The sequence below is a fragment of the Rhinoraja longicauda genome, chromosome 4 (assembly GCF_053455715.1).
Source record: "Rhinoraja longicauda isolate Sanriku21f chromosome 4, sRhiLon1.1, whole genome shotgun sequence".
NCBI classification, from domain to species: domain Eukaryota; kingdom Metazoa; phylum Chordata; class Chondrichthyes; order Rajiformes; family Arhynchobatidae; genus Rhinoraja; species Rhinoraja longicauda.
The window spans coordinates 21,753,056-21,778,021 of NC_135956.1; the positions used below are offsets into that span (position 1 = coordinate 21,753,056).

General features: G+C 41.6%; 1 protein-coding gene across 1 annotated transcript in view; it reads right to left on the reverse strand.

Annotated features, from left to right (window-relative positions):
- kcnq3 (potassium voltage-gated channel, KQT-like subfamily, member 3) overlaps nucleotides 1–21,271 on the reverse strand; it is a 247,296-nt gene extending 226,025 nt beyond the window's left edge. Inside the window, exon 1 of the mRNA XM_078397327.1 lies at nucleotides 20,585–21,271. Within this exon, the coding sequence (XP_078253453.1) occupies nucleotides 20,585–20,934 (350 nt within the window). The 5' untranslated portion in view covers nucleotides 20,935–21,271. The remainder of the gene's footprint in view (nucleotides 1–20,584) is intronic.
- Nucleotides 21,272–24,966: the final 3,695 nt, after the last annotated feature.

The window sequence follows — 24,966 nt, forward strand, 5'->3', positions numbered from 1 at the left end:
CCTGTACCAAAAAAGCAAATGAGTACTGGTCTTAATGACCACAGGTCTGTTGCACTGACCTCTGTAACCATGAGGACCCTTGAAAGACTTGTGCTGGCCCTAGGGTTGGCAACTGTCCCGTATTAGCCGGGACATCCCTTACATTGTTACTGTTCAGGTTGCTGTTTCTTCCACTTACATTTACTCCATCTGAATTAGATTCTTAATAATAGTATCCGGGAGAAACAGCGGAAGCCAGGCTGAGAGTTAGTTAGGCAAAATCATCAATAAAAAGCAATGTAGAAGCTGGAAACTCTCCAGGCAATTCAGATAGTACACACGGATCTCATAATCAATTTATTTTACACTGTTTCAGCAGTTTTGAGCGGCCAACATTGCCAGGTTTTACTGGCAGATTGAGCAGAACTTCCATGAATTTCTATTAAAATGACAAGATCTTAATTGTATCATAGCATTGTGAGTTATAGTTACAAGGTCTTCCATCTACCCCTGGCAGATGTGTCACTCTATCAAAACACATACAATTAAAATGGCTGGATGAAGAGCTCTCTGCAGCAATGTATTTCAAAGATTCCTTCTACTTCAACCGTGAATGTATCGTATGACTCAGCAGCTCAGCCCTCTGGGATAGAGAATTCCAAAGATTCACAACTCTGTGAGAGATGAGGTCCCTCTTCGTCTCAGTTTTAAATGACTAATCCCTTATCTCCAAATGAAATTGTGTAATTCTAGATTTCTCCCACAAGAGAAATATCTCACAGCCACTGACTTGTCAAGTCAGTGCTAGTCTTACATTTCACCTCTCAATCTTCTAATCTCCAGAAAGCATAAACTCAATCATTTCTCGTAATACAATCTCTTCATCTACTGAACCTGTGCTACACTGCCTCGAAAGTATATTCTTTCTTAAGTAAGATCTCAACTGCATGCATGTTGGAAGTCTAACATGGGCAGGAGGAAGTCTAACATGGCCATGTCCATGACCTATGGAAAGGCTGTGGGGAGTGTCGTAGAGCAGAGGGATGTATCGCAGTACAGGGACATAATTCCTTGAAAGTGGCGTCAAAGGTAGATAGGGTGGTCAAAAGGCTTTTGACACATTGGCCTTCATCAGTCAGAGTATTGAATATAGAAATTGGGAGGTCATATTGCAGTTATATAACAGTGCCAATACCCGACATATTTCATTATAAACTATTCTCTCTTGCTTGCCCCCCCCACCCCCACAACTCACCATGATTCTCCTGTTATAGATTTACACTAGATTCAGACAATTAAGGAGTGATTTGATTGAAATTAAGAGAAACAGGAAACAGATGGAGAGAAACTGTTGTTTGCAAAGTCAAAGACTAAACCCCGATAACTGATTCTTTCAGTCAGGAATAACATTAGGAAATATTTTTACATGGCAATTGTGATATAACTTTGAAACACTTTTCCACAAGCAGCAGATGATTGTCACGTCAATCACGAATCTTAAACCTGTCGTCTACTTGGAATTCGTTAAGCAATGTATCCTGGGATGCGTTGCTAAACTGCCTATATGGAGCTTATTCACAAATGAATCAGTGAGAGAGGACCGTGCAGCGAAATGGTCTATTCCTGTTCCCAAGGATGAGGTTACTGATTGAAATGCAATGTAATCCCATTGCAATTAAAGGCCCAGAGTCAAGATAAATTGTGATACCCTAATAATTAGCAGGAGGTTTTCTCACCCATGTTTGGCATGATGCCATGAGACTTCACGGGACCAAGGCTTATATTTGGGGATTCCTGAGGCACTCCCTAAAGTCTACATATAACCAGTGTCAAGACGTCTGACGGGTTTGTCCTGCTGGAAAGATAAAACATTACCAGGTAGCTGCAGCTGACAGATATGATTCTGAGTGCGAGACAGCCCACAAGTGTCGGCTGAATAGTCTGTGATTCAGCTCTTGCAACAGTAGCACCAATCCACAAATATCTACATGGGTAACTTTTCACGGTCTACAGTGCTGGGTGTGTTATTATTTGCATATCTAAACAGGATGGTTTTATATTTTTTACTTATTCTTTAAAATAGACTCATGCAATCAAGGGGACTTCCTTGCCATTCCAAAGGACAGGCAACCACCTTGGGGTGGCACCAGAAACAGACAGACAGAGATATACAGTGTCAGAATGATAGAGCGACAGAGAGAAGTGGCAGAGGGAGGGGTAGAGAGTGAGAAAGAGAAGAGCATGTTGGTCTTTCCTGACAATCAGACAGCTTTATAAACACTTTTACAGATATAACATTCTAATTGCAAAGATATGTAGGAAAGCAGTTAATCATGTTATTAGTGCTACAAAGCAGTATAGCAGTTCGTGTTCTCTCTCTCCCACTTTTTAAAATCTGAGATTAAAAGATAAAATATAAGCTTAATATCTGTGATTATGTCGGCAATTGAGAACTGCCTACAAAATCCAATTGTGCTTGTTGCATTTAACCCAGCTACAGAGAGATAGTGAAAACAATTACTTTGTATTCAAAGGAAAACTCAAAGGTCTCAGTAGTTTAATGCTTTCTGCTGAGTGCATGTGTCACTGTGGGATAAAAATAACAGGTTATTTCAGCAATAATCTCTGCTTAAATGTGAAGCTCATTTTGGTCTTGGCTCATTTTAAACAGCTCATTTGTTCTCCAATGCAAATAGATTCTCCAATACGAAGACCAAAACAGTATGAAGTACTCCAGGTCCAGTCTTACCAGTGGAGACAACAAACTATAGATGCTGGTGTACAAAGTGCTGGACTAACTCAGCTGGGCAGGAAGTATCTCTGGAGAACATGGATAGGTGACGTTTCAGGTTGGGACCCTTCTTCACTTGTATGCACCTATCATTCACCATTCCCTGAGTGGATCGGCCTCCACTGCCTGTGCCTGTCTTTGTCAGGCTGCTGAGCCACATGCAGCTCAGCTCTCGACAGGACCCAGTGCTCACCCAGGGCTTACGAAGAAGTCACTGGTGGGGTGGGTAGGGTGAGGATGCAAAATCTGTCCACAAACACAAACCTGTGAGCATGCCAAAGATACTCAGTTTAGTTTAATTAGTTTAGAGATACAGCATGGAAACAGGCCCTTCTACAAGTCCACACTGACCAGCGATCACCCGTTCACAGTCGTTCTATCCTACACACTAGGGACAATTTACAGAAGCCAATTAACCTACATACCTTTGGAATGTGGGAGGAAACCGAAACATGCGGAGAAAACCCACGCGGTCACAGGGAGAACGTACAGAGTCTGTACAGACAGCACCCGTAGTCAGGATTGAACCTGGGTCTCTGGCTCTGTAAGACAGCAACTCCTCCTCTGTGTCACTGTGCCGCCCTGCACCACTGTACGGCCAACACATACTTGTGTTGTGACTTCAATCAACTTGTTCTAATTAACTATGTAATAATATAATTGGCCTGTAATGAAAGAAAAACAGCACAAAACATTTATGTTGATTAATTATTTTCATAAAGATATTAATATTAACATTAACTAAAACGAATCTCATGCTAAAGATCTATTGCTCACTCAAGATACAAACATATGGATCTACAACTCAGCGCATGTAGTAGCCCAAAACAAAAACTCTGTCACAGCTGTGAATGATAAAAACTCTGATCTTAAGATGCTCCTGGTCCCATTGGAATTTGTAACCTTTTATGCAACAATCTTGCTGAGCCTTAATGGGGTGTGCACAGAAAAGGAAATGGATTTTGACATTTCCCTTGGCCAAGCTGAGCCACAGGACATACAACGAGCCTCAATTTCAATGCTTAAGTGGGGTTAAAATAAAGTAATGGCATATTCTCAGCAAGAGCACATCCAATCACTAATTAACTCATCAGAAAGTCTGGCTGGAAGCCCCTGCACGGACCTGGCAATAAGACGCAGTCAGATTTGTTGGATCCCAGCGGCTGATCGGCACCTGCGATCCGTTAACACTGAAGAATTCTATCCCGTAGTGATGGCATGGAAACGAGAATGAAAACGCACTGATATTGCTAACAAAATGATACAGTGATGTAATTGCTCCTAATTTACAGCAGCTGATGTCAGAATTCTTAACCCGAACTGAAGCATTCAATCTTGTCTGCTTAAGTAATGTTTTGCCAACTCTGAAACAGAAACGTCCAGATACCAATCTACTCTTCACACTGCTGTGAGTGACACTGGTTTGGGTTACACTGGAGCACGCACTACAGATGGGCAAGTACAAAAGACCCAATGCCTGCTTGAGGCATGGATACAGAATGTGCCCTGTTTGTCCTCATCAATAAGGCTGACACAGATACTCATAAACTTCTCCAACCCCCCCCCCCTCGCCGTCCTTTTGAACATTAAAATAATGACCGCTCGAGTTCTAAAATCTCAGCCGTCTGGTCTTGAGCCCAACGGAATTCTCTTCATCAATACTGTAAAACAAGAATGCAGCGCTATAGAATCAATAATGCTTTTACTACAGTCTCTTAAAACATATGGGTCTAGAAATGTAGTGTTACTGCACCCCTTTTATGGGTGGAAAGCAGGCACTTAAGCTTTCAATATAATGGCCAGGAGGTACACTGCCAAGCTTGGAAAACAATATCCTAAAGTTCAGGGCACGTTTCATGCTATTATTTGCAAATGGAAAGAACAAGGGTATTTCAGGTCACCAATGCACAACAGGGGTGGTTGGATGTACAGGAACAAATGCACATGCACAACAACACAAATACCTCTTTGCAACCGTCCGCTAATCATTGTAAATTTGGTGATTATGTCAGCAAAATCTCCATGTGCAAACTGATATTGTACCGGACAATTGAGAGAACTTCCACATAAGCAGACATGCTTCAATAGATCGAGTGAAATAGGATCAGATATAAGATAGATCGGTGGATGACGCAGTCAACCTAGGCCTGCACTTTATCCTCCAGCACCTAGACTGCCAGGGGACCTATGCAAGGATTTTGTTTGTGGACTTTAGCTCTGCATTTAACACCATTGTGCAAGAGCTACTACACTCCAAACTCTCCCAGTTGACTGTGCCTGACCCCCTCTGTCAGTGGTACCATCAACTTCCTGACAGACAGGAAGCAGCATGTGAGGCTGGGAAAGTACATTTCGGACCCGCAGACCCTCAGCATAGGAGCACCGCAAGGCTGCGTACTCTGCCCTATCCTTTACTCTCTCTACACCAACGACTGCATCTCCACAGACTCCTCTGTCAAGCTTCTCAAGTTTGCGGACAACACAACCCTGATTGGACTGATCCAGGATGGGGAGGAATCTGCCTACAGACAGTAAGTGACACAGCTGGCGTCCTGGTGCCTTCGTAACAAGCTGGAGCTCAATGCTCTCAAGACAGTGAAACTAATTGTAGACTTTCGAAGAGCTCCCCCTCCCCTCCCCCCACTCACCATCAACAACAGCATCGCCACATCTGTGGAGTCATTTAAGTTCCTTGGAACCATCATCTCCAAGGACCTTAACTGGGGGGCCACCATCGACTTCACAGTCAAAAAGGCCCAACAGAGGATGCACTTCCTGTGGCCGCTGAGGAAACACAATCGGCCACAGGCAATGATGATCCAATTCCATACTGCCATCGTAGAGTCTGTCCTTACCTTCTCCATCATGGTCTGGTTTGGCTCAGCCACCAAGCACGACATCCGGAGGTTGCAACGAATCGTTCGATCAGCTGAGAAGGTTGTTGGCTGCAACCTTCCCCCCTTTAACGAACTGTACACTGCAAAGACCAGGAAGCGAGCAGGCAAGATCATCTCTGACCCCTCACCCTCAAATTCTTTGAAGCACTTCCCTCTGGAAGGCAACTCCAGATTGTCAAAGCCGCCACAGACAGACATAAAAACAGCTTTTTCCGCGAGTAGTAGCTCTAATTAATAAACAAAAGTCTGTAGTCTCTTTTTGTTCTGGTTTATTTCACTCGTATGTTTAAACTGCAATGTTGTATTCTTAATGTTTTAATGTTTTATGCTTTATTCTTAATTGTTTACTATGTTTGTGTTGTTACTTGCGAGCAGAGCACCAAGACAGATTCCTTGTATGTGCACATACTTGGCCAATAAACTTAATCATTCATTCATTCATTCATTCATTCATTCATTCATTCATTCATTCATTCATTCGTTCAAAGAACAGTCATAACTCATTTATTTTTGATTTTCTTTGCCTTTCAGATACAGATAGTTCTTTTTTCAAATGCTACTATATTTTGTCACTGAAAAAATGAAAGGTCAGTTTGGGATTGGGAAGGGGAGGGGGTTATAATGTGCAACTGAGCCCTCCAGTAGGCCTTGGCGTCGAGAGCGCCAAGTGTACGGCAAAATGCTGCCTCGTCTACACTTGGGTCTCGCCGATGTTGAGAAGTCCACATCGGAAACACTGATTGTAATAGAGGCGATTGGAAGAGATGCAATTGAATCTCTCTCTCATATTGGGGCACCCTGGGGAAGGTGGTTTGTGCTGCTGTGTTCCTGTTAGTGATCTAATAGTAATCGCTAAAACAGCCATCCCAATGAACAATGGGAAGTTCACCCTACATTCCATGTAAGGTCGATGGCTGGGGTCAATTAGCCTATTAACTATCTTTCAAGCCGACATATATCAGACTTCTGGTCTCCCCCTTCTGAATAGTGCATCATTTCAATTAGGTAATAGAATCTCACCAGGAGTACGTCTTTTTATAGCACTTCTCGGCTACCATTGTAAAGCTTCGTTAAAAGGATCATGGTGGGCTGATCTTGCACTGACTAATCAACAAAATGCATTGAATCCCCTGTAGTAATATATTCTACATGGCAGCGTGATAAAGAAGGTGAATATTGAATTTTTCCAACTACCATTTCTGCTTTTTTTCCTCCCATTGTTAAATCATTTCAGATGCAATTACATGGCACCACGTGAGGAATTTTGGCTTGCACGTCTCACTTTGCACAGACAGCAAGCCTTTAAAAAAGGAGGCTGGAGTGCCATGATTCATTAAAATAATTAGCTGGTGTTCAGGACAATAGGAACATTTTAGTGCTTCACAAAAAGCGAGGGCTGGTCAGAGATGCAATGAGCAAATATAGAATGATATTAAGCAGAGACTGTGTAACATTCAGGCTGCTCAGCAGCACTGCTGGAGTGTTGCAGCACCCTGGATTAATTCCTGACCCCCTGTGTACATCGTGTTTGCACAGTCGCCCTGTTATCAGGATTCCCCGCTGTGCTCTGGTTTCCTCTCCCATCTCAAGGACGTGCTGACTGTTCGGTTAATTGCCCACTGGAAATTACTCCTAGTTTAGGTGGGTGGGAGGAGAATTGTGGTGGGGAGTGGGGAGTGGGCGGGTTAGTTAATGGGCATGCGAGAGAGAGAGCAGGTTACAAGAAATAAGTGAGAGAATGGATTTGCTCTGAGAGCCATGACAGACATGTGAACTATCAATTATTATAGTGCACGGAGAAATGAAGATGGAATATGACACTATGGAATGGCATTATGGCTGGGCGGTTATTATGCATTTATTATTTATTTATTACAATGACTACCATGGAAATATTTAGAAATCTATTCAACAATTTTATACCATTGTTAACAGAGACTGTGATTGTGAGCTGAAATATTAAAATGAAGGAAAAACAAAATAATTAGGGCATAGATGACTGTGGAGGCCCAGTCAATGGATATTTTTAAGGTGGAGATTGACAGATTCTTGATTAGTATGGGTGTCAGTGGTTATGGGGAGAAGGCAGGAGAATGCGGTTGAGAGGGAATGGTAGATCAGCCATGATTGAATGGCGGAGTAGACTTGATGGGCAAATGGGCTAATTCTGCTCCACGAACGTATGAGCAATGGAAATTCCAGCTGATCAATCTATCCAATATAGACTATAGAACTTAGAACAGTATAGCACAGGAACAGGCCTTTCAGCCCACAATGTCTGTGCCCAACATGATGCCAAGACCAACTCTCATCTGCTGCACATAATGCACATCCCTCGATTCCCTGCATATCACTTTGCCTATTCAAAAGTCTCTTAACCACTACCATCATATCTGCCTCCAGGTCAGATGTGGAGGTACCAAATAACAACTGCTCCAGGTATACCATTCTGTGCTCTTACCTAATAATATTGGAATTTGCCATACTCCAATTTAGTTCCTTCCTGCAATATCCACAGCTAATGAGAGGCATATTAACATTTGCTGAGTAAGACGAAGAGACCAATTGTGAGTTTTTGACATTTCACGTCTCCAAATTCTGCTTATCTGGATTTTAATACGAGATATTAATTACATACATTACATTCAGATGGTGTTTGAGCTCACGAGCACGCACACATACACACATGCACGCACACAATCTTTTTACCCCTCTTTAAGATGCTACCCCTTTCATTAATCCTTGATCAATGCTACTAATTAGCTCTTTGAAGCATATTTCTATGAAAGTAATTTGGATTTTTTCCTGATATTTTCTCCCTATTTTTGCTGAAGTTAGGCATTTAATTGAAGAAAATCTTCCTTAGCAGAAGCAACACCAACTATATATGATCATGCAAGTTCATCAAAGTAATCTATTGCCATAGAAAATATTGCATAGTAAATTAAAGGGTTGCTCTACAATCACCCCAATCTTGTGCTTATTAATCAGAAATCCATCATGTGTTTGTTAATCAGAAATCATTGTAAAGATGGGTGCGTAGACATATTATAATTAATTATAATATTAATTGAATAATATTAATATTAATTATATATTAATAAATTAATATATATTGAATATATATATATGAATAATATATCATATCATATCATATATATATATACACATTATAATATTAATATAATTATATAATCTGCATGCATGTAATATGCGTTGGCTTTTCAGCTTTATTTATGTTACCTAACAGTACTCTCTCTCACTGGTGGATAGTGGCCTAATTATCTGAACATTCAGCACTTTTGTAGAAAGTTGTGGCGTTGTAACACTCTGATAGTGGAGTGTCAAGATGTAGTCTTCAACTGTTGGCACTGAAATGTTCCTGCATTCCAACAGAACTAAATAAATTTACACAAAGCGCTGGAGTAACTCAACGGGTCAGGCATCATTCTCTGGAGAAAATAGGATTGGTGACATTTTGGGTTGGGACCCTTTTTCAGACCCGACCCAAAACGTCATCCGTCCTTTATCTCCAGAGAATGCTGCCTGACCTGTTGAGTTACTTCATCACTTTGTGTCTACTTTGGTATAAACCAGCATCTGCAGTTCCTTTCTACACACTAAATAAATTTAGTTGTGCCTGGCATTAAAGATTAACTATTTGTACGTTCAAACCTAAAGCGTCTACAGTTCTTCTTTGGTCACAAGTAGTCTTTCTCAGCTACTTTTATCCAATAGGTGATTCCTATCTGCTCAAACCATTGCTGTGCAAGTGGTTCATTGATCTTTCTGAGGAAGAATATGTGCACTTAAACAAAGCCTCCTTTCTGATATTCTAGCACCAATCCTAACCAGTCCAAATCACATGAGAACACCAGCTCCTGAAGGCTGTCCTCTGTGTCATACAATATTGCAGTTCAGAGATGTATTGCCTACCTTCCATGTCGACAGAGTTATCAGAAGAGCTGCCATCTCCCGGGTACTTGAACTGACTGACTGTCTTCAGCTTGGTAGTGTCGATGCTTATGTTGAAAGGATATGCCACAGAGCCTGGAGCAGGACCTCTGCCTTCTGCCTTGTCAGACACAAAATGCTGGAGTAACTCAGCGGGTCAGGCAGCATCTCTGCAGAAAAGGAATAGGTGATGTTTCGGGTAGAGACCCTTCTTCAGACTGAGAGTCAGGGGAGAGGGAAACTAGAGGTATGAAAAGGTTCTCTCCATGTTGAATTCCCAACACCATATCCTCCTTGTCACAAAAATCTCTAAACAATTATCCACCTCTTGCTTTGCTTCAGTGATTCTGTCATTGAAAGCTATAGCCATCCATTTTGGTGTCCCCTTACATCGTTATATTCTTCTGGCAGTCCATTCTTCACCTACCACAACTTCAGCACATTTCCCACTCTGGAATCATGAACCTTATGGGGTTATTTAGGTTGGAACTAATGGAATAGATATGAGCAACGCAGCTGACATGGTTCATTTGGAGTTTCAAGGGGCCACTCATGATTATAAAACAAAATTACAGTACATGAATTTGAGGGTAATAAATTGTCATGAAGTGAAGATTAGTTAACGGACAGAAAACAAGACTGTAGGCACAAACAGATCCTTTTTGCTTTGAGCACTTGTAAATTATGGGGTGGGTTGGCGATTGGTGCTGATGCCCATGCAATTCACAACCTAGATCAAAGACGGACTGGTGGTAGAAAGGGTTTGAGGTTAAATATAATATATTCATTATTGTTCACGATATAAACCTGGGTGGCGGTGGGACATCAAGGAGATATAGACAATTTTTGTGAATGTGTGAAAATGTGCTCAGCAATATATAATGCAGATAATATAAAGTCATCCACTTTAAGGGATAAAATGGAAACGCAGCATATATTTTAAATGGTAACTTGAAAGATGTCAGTGTTCAGACAGACGAGTATCATTCGACACAGATCACTGGAACTTGAGATTGAAGGTGGAGCAAGCAATTAGGAAGGCAAATGGTGCGTTGGCCTTTATCGCAAGAGGGTTTAAGTCAGAGTAGAGGCCCTTTGGCACTTATACACAGCCCTGGGGAGACCACTTTTGGAATATTGTGAACAGATTTGGTCCCCCTCCTCAAGGGAGGGTGAACCTGCAAAAGAGAGAGTGCAGCACAAGTTCTCCATATGATTAGGAAGGAACTGCAGATGTTGGTTTAAACCGAAGATAAACACAAAAAGCTGGAGTAACCCAGCGGGGCAGGCAGCATCTCCGGAGGGAAGGAATGGGTGACGTTTCAGGTCGAGACCCTTATAAGACAATGAAATACTAATGTATTCATGTGGGTAAATGTTCCTCATGTTTGTGATTGACTTGCATCCTTTATCACCCTGAGATCTGAGTCTATGGAGGTTCACACAGTTGTGACAGTTTCCTACAACTATCAGGCTATTAAACACTACAACGTCACCCATTCCTTCTCTCCCGAGATGCTGCCTGACCTGCTGAGTTACTCCAGCATTTTGTGAATAAACCTACTTTCTATGTCTATGTTTCTATGTGGCAATAAAACACTCCTGACTCTTGACTTGACTCAATTGATATTGGCCTCTCATTCTGGGATGGCAACACTGATGCACCTGTTCATGTGGGAGACAACAGGCTCAATAGCTCAGAAGTGCTTCATTTGACAAAAACTCTTTCAAGTTCAAACTTCCTTATGTCTTATAAAATGTGAGATGTTTTGGAACGTTTCTGCTGGGAATATCACGGCCTAATTTTGTAGGATTAAGAAACTAATTAGGTTCCAGCTCTTTAGATAATTTGACCTATTCGGAAAGATTTGCAGGGAGGAGGGGAGGCACTTCTGAGGATATAAATCATTGCTTCCTCACACCTCTGATTTGAATGAGGTGGATTAACAGTAAACAAAAGAAACAGAAGGGGGTCCACAAAAAAAGACTTCTCCAAAATATTGTCAACAAACATACATCAAATCTTTCACCTTGCAGATTATCTTTCTGAAATTTACATGTAAAAGTAATGTAAAGAAAATTTATGTTCCATTAGTTCATCAACATGGATCTAATTGTACAACAATCATTGCTACATGCTCAGTAGTAGCTTAATAAAAAATGTATTTTTGAAACAAAGACATTTAAATGCAACTAAACTTCAGTTTTGCAATTCATTCTACTATTAAATTCATGGAATTTTGCTTATGTTTTCAGCATATCAGTTTTCCCGTCCAACACCATCATGTTCTTTGCCTGGCTTTTGATTTGGCCAAATGAGAATACTCTGTCAAATTCAACTCTCGGCAAAAAAAGCTGTGCAGGACCAAATTAATGTCGCTTAAAGTGAACCTCCGATGTAGTTTAAGTAACTATCAGCTAGCGTGCATGTAAAACTCAGAATATGCAGCGTCGGATAACTCCATATGCAGGTTATCTGATCCCACCATTCCCACAACTGGGACTTCTCAGGAGTCTTCCAGTCTGTTACAAGAGCAGCCCCATATGCTCGCATTTAATCAATCTCTTCATTAACATTTATTCCATTACACAGCCATCTGGAAATTATTATCAGTGGACGATAACTTATTAGATATCCAGGGTACTGGGCACAACTACACAGCACAGAAATCCCACACATCACATCTTCATGCCATGCACAAGAAAAAACAAGGATTGATGGAATCCAACAACAGTTCCACCTAAAAATACCTGGTAACCTGGTCCAGAAGATGAGTTCAAGTGGGATCCAGGGTGAGCTAGACAGTTGGATACAAACCTGGCTTGGTTGTAGGGTGGTCGTGGAAGGATGCTTTGCAGATTGAATACTTGTGACTAGCGGTGTGCTGCGGGGCTCAGTGCTCGGTTGTCATCGATATTAACAGTAGATGAGAACATAGGTGGTACGGTTAGTAAGTTTGCAGATGACATGAAAAGTGGCAGTGAAGAAGGTTATCTAAGATTACAACAGGACCTAAGTCAACTGGGAAAGTGGGCCAAGGAATGGCCGATGGAACTTAATTCAGACTAATGTGAACTGTTGTATTCTGAGAAGTTAAACCAGGGAAGGATGTGCACAGTAATTGCAGGACCCTGATGGGTGTTTTAAAACAGAGAGACCAAGGGGAACAATTACATGGTTCCCTGAAAGGTGTGCCCTGGATTGAAGGGAGGTGAAGAAGATTTAGTTTAGTTTAGAGATACAGCGCAGAAACAGGTTCTTGGGCCCACCGAGTCCGCACCGTCCAGTGATCCCCGTAAATTAACACTATCCTACACACAATATTTCCATTTACCAAGCCAATTAATCTACACACCTGTACGTCTTTGGAGTGTGGGAGGAAACCGAAGATCTTAGAGAAAACCCATGCGGTCACGGAGAGAACATACAAACTCCATACAGACAGCACTTGTAGTCAGGAGCGAACCCAGGTCTCCAGCGCTGCTAGCACTGTAAGGCAGCAACTCGACCGCTACGCCACCGTGCCGCCCAGGTGTTTGGCATGCTTGCCTTCATAAGTCAGGGTACCAAGCAAAAAAATTGGGATGTCATAGTATGGGGGTACAAGACATCGGCGAGACTGCACTTGGGGTACAAGACATCGGCGAGACTGCACTTGGGGTACAAGACATCGGTGAGACTGCACTTGGAGCTAGAGGAAGGATGTCATGAAGCTAGAATAGATACAGAAGAATGTTACTAGGTCAGGAGAATTTATGTTATAATGGGAGACTGGACTGCCTGGGTCTTTTTTTTCAAGTTTATAAGTAATAGGAGAATTAGGCCATTCGGCCCATCAAGTCTACTCCATCATTTAATCATGACTGATCCTTTCTTTTCCTCATAACCACTGACACCCTTACTAATCAAGAATCTGACAAACTCTGCCTTAAAAACATCTATTGACGGCCTCCACAGCTATCTGTGGCAATGAATTCCACAGATTCACCACCCTCTGCCTATAGAAACACCTCCTCATCTCCTTTCTAAAGGTAGGTCCTGTTATTCTGCGACTATGGTCTCTGGTCCTAGACTCACCCACCAGTGGGAGTTTTTCCTGGAGTGTAGGAGGCTGAGGGTTGACCTTATAGAGGTACAGTGCCCTCCATAATGTTTGGGACAGAGACCCATCATTTATTTATTTGCCTCTGTACTCCACAATTTGAGATTTGTAATAGAAAAAAATCACATGTGGTTAAAGTGCACATTGTCAGATTTTAATAAAGGGTTTTTTTGTACATTTTGGTTTCAGCATGTAGAAATTACAGCAGTGTTTACACATAGACACCCATTTCAGGGCACCATAATGTTACAGCAATGTCATGTAAATGAAAGTAGTCATGTTTAGTATTTTGTTGCATATCCTTTGCATGCAATGACTCCTTGAAGTCTGCGATTCATGGACATCACCAGTTGCTGGGTGTCTTCTCTGGTGATACTCTGCCAGGCCTGGATTGCAATCATCTTTAACTTATGCTTGTTTTGGGGGCTAGTCCCCTTCAGTTTTCTCTTCAGCATATAAAAGGTATGCTCAATTGGGTTCAGATCGGGTGATTGACTTGGCCACTAAAGAATTTACCATTTTTTAGCTTCAAAAAACTCTTTTGTTGCTTTAACAGTATGTTTGGGATCATTGTCTTGCTGTAGAATGAACCGCCGGCCAATGAGTTTTGAGGCATTTGTTTGAACTTGAGCAGATAGGATGTGTCTATACACTTCGGAATTCATTATGCTACTACCATCAGCAGTTGTATCAACAATGAAGATATGTGAGCCAGTACCTTCAGCAACCCTACATGCCCAGGCCATTACACCATGTTTCACAAATGAGGTGGTATGCTTTGGATCTTGGGCAGTTCCTTCTCTCCTCCATACTTTGCTCTTGCCATCACTCTGATATACGTTAATCTTCGTCTTATCTGTCCACAAGACCTTTTTCCAGAACTGTGGTTGCTCTTTTCAATTATTTCTTGGCAAACTGTAACCTGCCCATCCTATTTTTGTAGCTAACCAGTGGTTTGCATCTTGCAGCGTAGCCTCTGTATTTCTGTTCATGAAGTCTACTGCGGACAGTGGTCATTGACAAATCCACACCTGACTGCTGAAGAGTGTTTCTGATCTGTCGGACAGGTGTTTGGGGATTTTTCTTTATTATAGAGAGAATTCGTCTGTCATCAGCTGTGGAGGTCTTCCTTGGCCTGCCAGTCCCTTTACGATTAGTAAACCCACCAGTGCTCTCTTTCTTCAGTTTTATTCTTGTTTCTCAGTCTCATAATGGCTTCTTTGGCTTTCATTGGCACAACTTTGTTCCTCATGTTGATAAACAGCAATACAAGTTTCCAAAGATGATGGAAAGACTGGAGGAAAGACTATGTACTAAGAGCTCTCTTATACCTGCATTAAGGAGGCATTTAAACACACCTGAGCAATTATAAACACCTGTGAAGCCATGTGTCCCAAACAATATGGTGCTCTGAAATGGGGGGGCTATGTATAAACACAGCTGTAATTTCTACATGGTGAAACTAAAATGTATAAAAATACCCTTTAATAAAATCTGACAATGTGCACTTTAACCTCATGTGATTTTTTTTCTATTACAAATCTCAAATTACAGAGGCAAATAAATAAATAATGGGTCTTCGTCCCAAACATTATGGAGGGCACTGTATATAAAATTGTGAGAGATACATAACTCACACTGGAACAGTCACTAAAATAATGAAATAGCATGTTCTGAGCCAGTCACAACACTAATAAAGGCTGCCAGCCATAAATGGCAATTGTTTGTCTTTTCACGTAGTTTCTAATTATAACTCAGAAGGAGGTTAATCAACCTATCGTGCCCATGCCAGCTTTCAGCAGAACATTCCCCTTAGTATCTCTGCAGGGAAATGGACAGATGTTTTGAGTCAACACCCTTCTTCAAGACCTTCTTCAATCCTGGCCATGTTCTGCACAGGATGTGTGTAGATACTGAGACACGTGTTGTAAGCATATGAGTCTTGAACACGCATACAAAGTGTGTATATCCTAGTGTTGTTCGATCTGCAAAAATGCCAGTGAGGTAATGCGTAATAAAGCTACAAAACACACAATGACAGCTTAGATTTAAGATAAGCATTCAGAGATTTAAAGCTAGCCAATTGGATACAAAATTGTCGGATGTTTGTCATAAATATCAATGTTTTGGATGAGAATGTCGATGGCACAATTAGTAAGTTTGCAGATGACGTCAAAATTGGTGGCGTGATGGACAGCGAAGAAGGTTGTCTAAAATGACAATAGGATATAGATCGACTGGGAAAGTGAGCAAGGGAATGGCAAATGGAATTCAATGCAGACACATGTAAAGTGATATCTTTTAGGAAATTAAACAGGGCAAGGCTTAAATGGTAAAGGACATGGCCCTAGGGAGTGTAGTGAAACAGGGAGACTCAGAGGCACAAGTACAGATTTCTCTGAAAGTAGTGACACCAGTAGACAGGGTAACATGTTGAGGAGTTGAGGCCTGGGGCTGATCCTCCATGATAAAATTGAATGGTCACTAGGCTTGATGTGCCAGGAGCTCCTATTATCTTGTGTTCTGACATGTATTAAACATTAAATTTTAAATAATCCAACTTTTCTTTTTTACAAACTGTACATAAATACAGCACTCAAACTCTATGATGTTACTTTCGTAACTTTTAGAAATTATATTTCAGGCTTCTTGACCTGATACACAAAAAGTATATCCCATTTAGCTACTTTGCTATGCGATTTTCTTAATGGAAAACAAGACATCTCAAATCCAAAATCAAATTTTAAATGAAAATTATCGGAAAAGGTATTGACAGTTTTGAAATTAATTCCGCTTTTGAATGGAACAGAATTATAAACGTAGTAAAGGCTGGTCGTGAAACAACCTCAGCAAAAAAAAAATCTAAATGTGTGAAGACAGCATTCACCTGCGAAATGCAAACTGCAGATGTTAAGTGATAATAGTTGATTCCACAGCCAGGGAACAGAGATTTCTGCAGATGCAACCAAGGATCTCAAATATAACTCTGCCACCCCCCCCTTCCCAAGTCAAGGGTTATCACAATTAAGTTGCAAACATTCTGAGGGTCCAATGGAACAGACGGAAATGGAACAGAGGATTAGTAATATTGGGGTCTGCAAATTAAATTTCAGCAATTAAACGGCAGATTAAAGAACAGAGCCTCCGGGATTGTAGTATTATCACTGCTCCTCCATGCCACCATGTAGAATAGCAAAATAAATTAACTCCATTGCTGGGGATAATGCAATGGAAAAGTGACTTAGCAGCTTGGGATACAGCCATACTTTCCAGTTGTCCCTCCTCTTGAGGCACTTATTGAAACTATTTATTTTGAACACAGAGCTACAGTAAGCCCAGTAATATTGTGCAAGTACAATGCTGGAGAATGTGGAGAGGTGCTATTAAAGAGAGAACAGTGAAAAACTGCAGAAATATTTTGTTTTATTTAAGGATTTAGATATTTTCCTCACACTATAATGGTTTGATTATGTACTGAACAAGATAGAGGAGACTGGGAAAATGTGAGCTGTTAAAGGAGTCTCCCAGAATATGTGGAGAATGGGTTAACATTGCAAGAAAATTATTGGGTGTTATGCACCCCAGTATTGAAAACAAACTAATTTACTGAATATATATATATATATATACAAAATTAACTAGACTTTAGAGATAACACGATTTAGATATGGCACAATTATTAAAGACGCCTAACAATCTGCAAAGGCATCCAATATTTTAAGATGCAGCCAAACATTCTCCAATTTGTAACATTCTTTAAAACAACAAAGAAGAAACTTGCTGTTACCGCTTGCTTTGTTTCCAAACTGCAATTAAACTTTTTAGGCCTGAAAGGCAACACGTCAACTGCAATATTGGTCAACTTTAACATTTAGTTCAAAAGAAAAATAAATTGGACCCAGACAACTAGAAGACTATGAACATAACTTCTAGATATGTTAACGTAAGTCAAATGGGTCATCAGGAGAAGCCCATGCAATGGAATTATGCAAGAAATGGTAAGGAAATGTCAACTTTAGAAGAACAACATATATTGGTGGAATGTAAGAAGGAACTGTGACCCGAAACGTCCCCATCCCTTCTTTCCAGCCATGCCGCCTGCCCCGCTGAGTTACTCCAGCATTTTGTGTCTATCTTATATATTGGAGGATTTGTTTCTGAAAGAATTGGCAAGTCTGATTCTGCACAATGCAATTTATTTCAAAGTGTTTTGACAAAGTTCCATAAGAAAGATTTCTATTTGGACCCTGATTATTCACATCAATAAAGAAATTTAGTGGGAAATTATCTGAACAACAGCGAGAGCTTCTGTTGGACTGCAGGCAATTTTGCAGGCATTATTCCCAGTGAATTTTATTTATTAAATGGTCTGGAATCGACTGTGGGATCGCTATTATTTGTGCATGATGTGGTTACAGCAGTGAAGTACAAAAACACTGTTGAGGATATGGTATATTTATATTGTAAGAAAATAACTGCAGATGCTGGTACAAATCGAAGGTATTTATTTCACAAAATGCTGGAGTAACTCAGCAGGTCAGGCAGCATCTCAGGAGAGAAGGAATGGGTGACGTTTCGGGTCGAGACCCTTCTTCACTCCAGCATTTTGTCGTATATTTATATGATAGATTCAATCATACTGACAAATGGATAATAAAGCATAATGGCTGAAATAATATGCGACAATACAAAAATTGATGGTGTTTAATTACAACACAAACTAAAGTAGTTAAAAATGAACCTACTGTAACTACATCAATATTAGGCCAGAAGGTGACAATTAAGAAAAGTCTACCATGAGGCTGTGATACCTCTAACAATTTTTAAATGTGCTAGAGTCCAGTGAAATCTACTGCATTGATTTTTCAGCACAATCGTGCTAACTGTGAAGAAATTGGATTTGTGTTTTATTGCCTGAATCGTACAGAATGGAAGGGTATTTTCTCTGCTGCTAAAAACAAGAGATCATCTCGTCTGGTGAACTATGTAGCAAACATGTTTTTGTTCAATCCTGTGCAAAGATGCATTAGTAGATGTGTAAAAAGTCACCTCCCAAAAGAAACAAGGGTTGAAACAGTAACTTGATTGCCAACTGGCACCACACGATCATAATCATGTTATTTTTATTCCAAATTCACAAAACGAGCTTACCACTTCACAGTCAGCATATCTAACAGCAGGGCATTTTGAAGAATGGCAATAATATTTTAAGTATTTAATAAATATAGAATACAATATATCGTTTATTATGGTTTTATTTTGAATTATTCATTTTTATATTCAATGATGATGTAACAGAATCTTATTCTATTTACACCCAAGGGTGAAACTTTACTTCTTTGGAGTGCATTGGGTTCCCTCAACACTTCCCAACATCCATTAGTCTATGATCCTCCAAGTTCAAAAGTCTATCTTTCAGTGTAAGTACACAAATGCAGGCTCCTGCTCTAGGTTTAACAGATGATCTAAATAGAGGACTTATCCTTTCTCTGCAATAATTACTGGGGATGAGATGATGGCACACAACATTTCCTACACCAGAAACATGAAGGAGTGTAGATTTTACTTTGGACAAAGTGTAGCTGGTTGAAGGATTAAGCATCGTGTTGTATCTCTTCAGGTCTTCCTTTGCTTTAGTTTACCTTTGAGATATAGTGTGGAAACAAGCCCTTCAGCCCACCGAGTCCGCGCCGACCAGCAATCACCCTGTACACTAGTTCTCTCCTACACACTAGGAACAATTTACAGAAGCCAATTAACCTTCAAACCTGCACGTCTTTGGAGTGTGTGTGTATATGTGTGTGTGTGTGTGTGTGGGGGGGGGACGACCCGAGCACCCAGAGAAAACCCGCGCTGTCACAGGGAGAACGTGCAAACTCCGTACTGTCAGCACCCGTGGTCAGGATTGAACCCGGGTCAATGGCGCTGTAAGGCAGCAGCTCTACCGCTGCGCCACTGTGCTGCCTGCCCCTCATTGCTAATAGAAAGTACAGAAATAATTGCCAAGTGAGGTAGAATATAGATTTGTGTTTAAAAAAAACGATTGCATTTATAAATAATGAGAACTGTTTTTTAAACTAATTGGCATGAGAGCTTATCCCATGGGGGGGGGGGACGATTTATTGAGTGGGTGTCGCTTTTAAAGTACCCACGAAAACGTGGTAAAATCATCGCTGTCTAGAATAAACCTGGGGTTTATTTGATGATGTCTCGATATCACCAGGGATCACGTCACTGCTTCAGATGGAGATTTCCACTAAAACTCGGGAAGATGTCAAACAATCCACTGGCTTATTCTGCAATCAATAGACCAGACCACCAATGATGACTTGTGCTGTTATGACTCCTCGTTTAAAAACAAAAGTGCCCCATTTGCAAACTAGCAATTTCCTAAATCGCATCTAGGTGTGGCTCTCGGCTAAAAGGATCGCGCAACCAGTCCAACAAATCCAATACACCCTTTCCCATCATTTTACCTAGAACCTTACACGGTAACGGGCACGAAATCTTTGCTCTGCGAGTCGAAATAGAATTTCTGCAGTTAATGCTGTTTTAAAAATGTGTTTTTTTTTAAAAAAAATGCAGACATTAATGATGGTGAATGCTGATTAACAGCGGCATACGAGGGAACTGTCAGGGTTTGTGTGTGACAGAGCACCAACAACAGGAATGCACCTTTTGTATGGGTACATTTGGGGTTAGACAAAGCGAGGACCGGTGATTCGCAATATTTGACACGACAAAGCAAGAGGCAATTAGGCACAACAAAGAAGCAATCCCAGTGCAATCACCCCGCCGTTGCATATCAATAAAGCCCAGCTGCAGATGCGAAAGGGAGCTTTGCATCGAGTGCTACTTACACGAAGGCGTGATAGACCAGAGCCCATCCTCCGGGTCTCTCCAGCGCATCGTAGATAAAGTTCTGCAGCTTTCTGCAGCTGGCTTTTCTCTTGCTTGGCCGTCCGCTCAGCGGTTTGGTCAGCAGGCTGAGGCTTTGCTTGGATCCCGGTCTGCCTTCTCCTCTGCTCTTCCCTTCCAGCAGCCGAGCGCCGTCGCGGTCCCCTCCGGAGCTCAGCCCCAACCCCACCGCCTCGGGCTCTGGCTCTGGCTCGGGCTCGGCGGCGAAACCCACCCGCGGCTTCTTGCCGGAGCCGTCGCCTGAGCCTGAGCCTTTGCCATTGCCACTACCACTCCTGGACTTGAGCCCCATGGTCAGTAGGCACGCCGACGCTCACCGTGGGCAGGGTGGCACAGAAAGCCAATGCCATGGCTTGCAAACAGAGACGGAGAGGTCCCATCAGGATCTGGTTCCTTGGAGGGGGGTGGTTGTCTGTGTTGTCTCCTTCCTTTCAGTCAGGTCGGCTGGTGAGCATCTTGCCCGCTTCCCTTGGAACCTGTTGTGATGACTGACTGACTGACTGACCGACGTGGCCCCACTGAGCCGAGCGAGGCTGGCAGTCAATGAATGTTTTGCAGTGTTGGTGGCGAGACGTGCAAGTGAATTTGTTTGGGGAGGGTTTTTGTTTCCCTTCCCGGAGAGGAAGCAAAGCTAATAAATGAAGGAAAGCAGGTTCATCTCGCCACGCCACACCAAACCACAGCACGTGATCAGCATTACAATATGCAGCACTCAATAAACCATGGACCACTCAACACAATCGTTATTCACGATAACTTTTGCCCGTTTAATTTCGATTTTATTTTCTCCAAGTTATACATGGAGAGACTTCAAAAGGGGGGGAATGCTCATGCTTGTCTGTAGTACACATCAATCCTGTCCCAATGCCATCCCAGCGCGCCTTCCCACATAGAGTGGTAAAATACTAACAGTTTCCATAGCCTCCAGTGCTCTTGTTCCTGGTCTCGGATTTCCCCCCCCCCACCCACGACAAGTCACCAAGCCCATCAATTGCCATCAACTCCTTGAAAATGCACATTACCACGTCCCAGCTTTTCCTCATAAACCTGGAGTAGTTTATCTAATTTCAAGTAACCATTGCATTCCCTCTCTTTGTGTCCCTCCCCCACCCTCGTTATCCTGCTAATTTCAGTGTTTGTTTCCCTTCGTTATCACATCATCCACAACCAACAATGGACCATTGTGGGCTCCACCTTTCCTTGGTCATTGGTGCAGGCTCTGATTTGTTCTGTACCTTTTCATACCTCTAATTTCACTCTCCCCTCACTCTCAGTCTGAAGAAGGGTCTCAACCCGAAACATCACCTATTCTTTTTCTCCCGAGATGCTGCCTGCCTGTTGAGTTCCTCCAGCATTTTATGCCTATCTCTGGAGTAGTTGGATTTATTTGTCTTTATAGAACTGAAAGGTGACCATTCAGCCCATCAACCACCTCCTATTTTATTGCACTAGTTACCACAGGACTGGCTCCAGCAATTTTTCAGCTTGAATCATGAGGACTGGGGACATTTACATTCAGTTAATTAAATGTGTTGAATTATATGTGGACGCAAGAGACTGCAGATGAAGGATTCGAGCAAAACACAAAGTGCAGGAGGGTCAGCAGTTCAGGCAGCTGGGGAGGGGATGAAGAAGCAACTTTTCAGGTGGGGACCCTTCTTCAGTCTGAAACATCACCTGTCCATTCTCTCCTCAGATGCTGCCTGACTCACTGAGTTCCTCCAGCACTTTGCTCAAATTATATATGATTGTGACAGTGAAACACTTCTACAAAAAAACATGTCCATGGAGAAGGAAGTAATTGGTCTTTCCCAAGTTGGCCTCATTCCCAATAGTCCTCTGAAAAGGAACAATGCCAGGAAGAAATCAGGAGAATGTCCCTGGGAATGATTGAGAACCAAAAAACAGGCATACCCAGCTCAGTAACTCTGTAAAGTGCTCCTTACTAACATCTGGGAACAATGAAAAATTGAAGTGCTTCTTTAAAATACCACATTTTACACTTCAGCTATCATCCAAGAACTCCATCACCAAACCTGGACTCCATATCTGGATCGTCCTAATGGAGGATAGCACTGTATGAATACCTGTATGAAAGCCTGATCCCCTTTGTTTCCTTGCCAATTATGCACCAGTTTGTTCAGCAAGAGTGAGATGAGTATGATAGTGAGAGCTGGATAGCCTTTTGTTGTGATTGGGCTTTCATCATTGAATAATGATATGTACAAGCAGTGAATGGTGAGTGTCACCTTATAGAAGTGCTAAGTGTGTGAGGGTATTAACATAGAAAATAGGTGCAGGAGGAGGCCATTCGCCCTTGAAGCCAGCACCGCCATTCATTGTGAGTATTGGGGCATACAATGCTCCAAATGTGCCTTAGCAAAGTCCTATGAAGCTGCATTATAACTTCCTGGCTTTTATATTCAATGCCCTGACCTATGAAAGCAAGCATACCATGTACTACTTTACCACTCTACTCGCGTAGCCTTTTTCAGGGAGTTATGGACTTGGACCCCCAGATCCTTCTGTACATCAATGTTGTTGAAGGTCACGCCATTAATTGTTTATTATCCCCTTACATTTGATCTCCCAAAGTGCAATACCTCACACTTGCTCGGATTAAACTCCATCTGCCATTTCTCTGCCCATTTCTATAACTGATCTATATCCCGCTCAATACTTTGACAGCCTTCCTCATAGTCTGCATTCCCAGCAATATTGGTGTCATCTGATATGAGATCATCAAACTGCCTCACTGAATTAAAGTGGATGGTAATTGACTCTAAGGCACCTTTCTCCTGAACTATCTGCCCAACAATCATCACAGTGTACGCCTGAGACACTACTCAATTACAGGAAGTTTAGTGCTGACAGGATTCTGCACTCTTGTTAATAAGCACCAGCCAACTGGTCTCAGGTTACTAGTGCATTGTAAGCTGCACACTCGTTTAATGCTGCTTTCCATTTCCTCAAAATATTGTCTGCTTCCTAAGGAGGCACTTGCTTGAGTGTATTGCACTACTTATTGAAGTTAATATGCAAACAAATAAATAAATCTGAAGCTAAATTAGTGAAAGGAAGTCCCAGCGGACTCAAATTGATGTGACTGGGCATTATCTTGGATAAGCAGCTCTGCAGGTTTTAGAGATCATACTTTGTCTCCCTGCTAGTAAAACAGTATTTCATTGCGAGATTGCCCACAGGGCTTGACTGCTGGATTTACACCAGGTGCAGATGAAATTTATCTTGAGAAAAATATCCTGGAAGAACAAGAGTAGAATGCAATGCCGTGCCGGAAACAATGGTGGAATTTGAACACATAATTGCTTTTAAAAGGGAACTGGATAAATATTTGAAGAAGACACATTAGAAGATTATGGAATGGGTGAAGCAGATATACTTTGCAGAGAACTGGCACTGGCAGAATGGATGTTGTTGCTTCCTTCTGAGTTAGATAGAATCATATTACTGTCAGCAAAGACACTGATTAAGATTTATAATCTCTCTCATAGGCTCGGCGTATGCACAATCATGTACTCAGAGCAAGAGGGCAGATAGTGGTCCCTGTACTAAAGGCTAATGTAAACAATTACTGCATTAATATGTTTATTGTGATTATCCAATATTCATGGCACCAAAGCTCTTGAATGCACTTTCTTTCTTCTAATGTTCTACCTTTAGCAGCTGGCTTTGTAAGTTCATTGTCCTTACACTTGGTGAAATACACCAATTTTTATCCTGCAAGAGTTCAGTCTTAATATTCTTTAGATTAGTATAGTTTAGAGACACACCGCGGAAACAGGCCTTTCGGCGCATCGAGTCCGTGCCTCCCAACGATCCCTGTACACTAGCACTATCCTACACACTGGGGACAATTTACAATTATACCAAGCCAATTAGACAAGCCTGTACGTCTTTGGAGTGTGGGAGCAAACCATAGCTCCTGGAGAAAACCGATGCAAGTCACAGGGAGAACCTATTCTTGTTCATGTTTACAAATTATTTTCTGGTTTTGTCCCTCCCCGTCTCTATAAACTTTACCAGCCCTACAACCCTCTGAGATATCTGTTTTCCTATGATTCTGGCCTCCTGTGCAACTCTAAATTTAACCCTTCTCTCTCTCTGGTGGGCTAGTTCTCAGCTGCCAGCTAGCCAGGGAAAAACATTACAAGAGGAAAAGTGCATTCAACAGCGAATGTACTCAACATGTGTGATTCCTTACACAGCACCCTTCATACTTTGCACAATATAGCTAGTCCTAAATATATGAAACCCACTTGCTACATTTCACATTATAGATTCAAAGATAATTATTTAATAACAA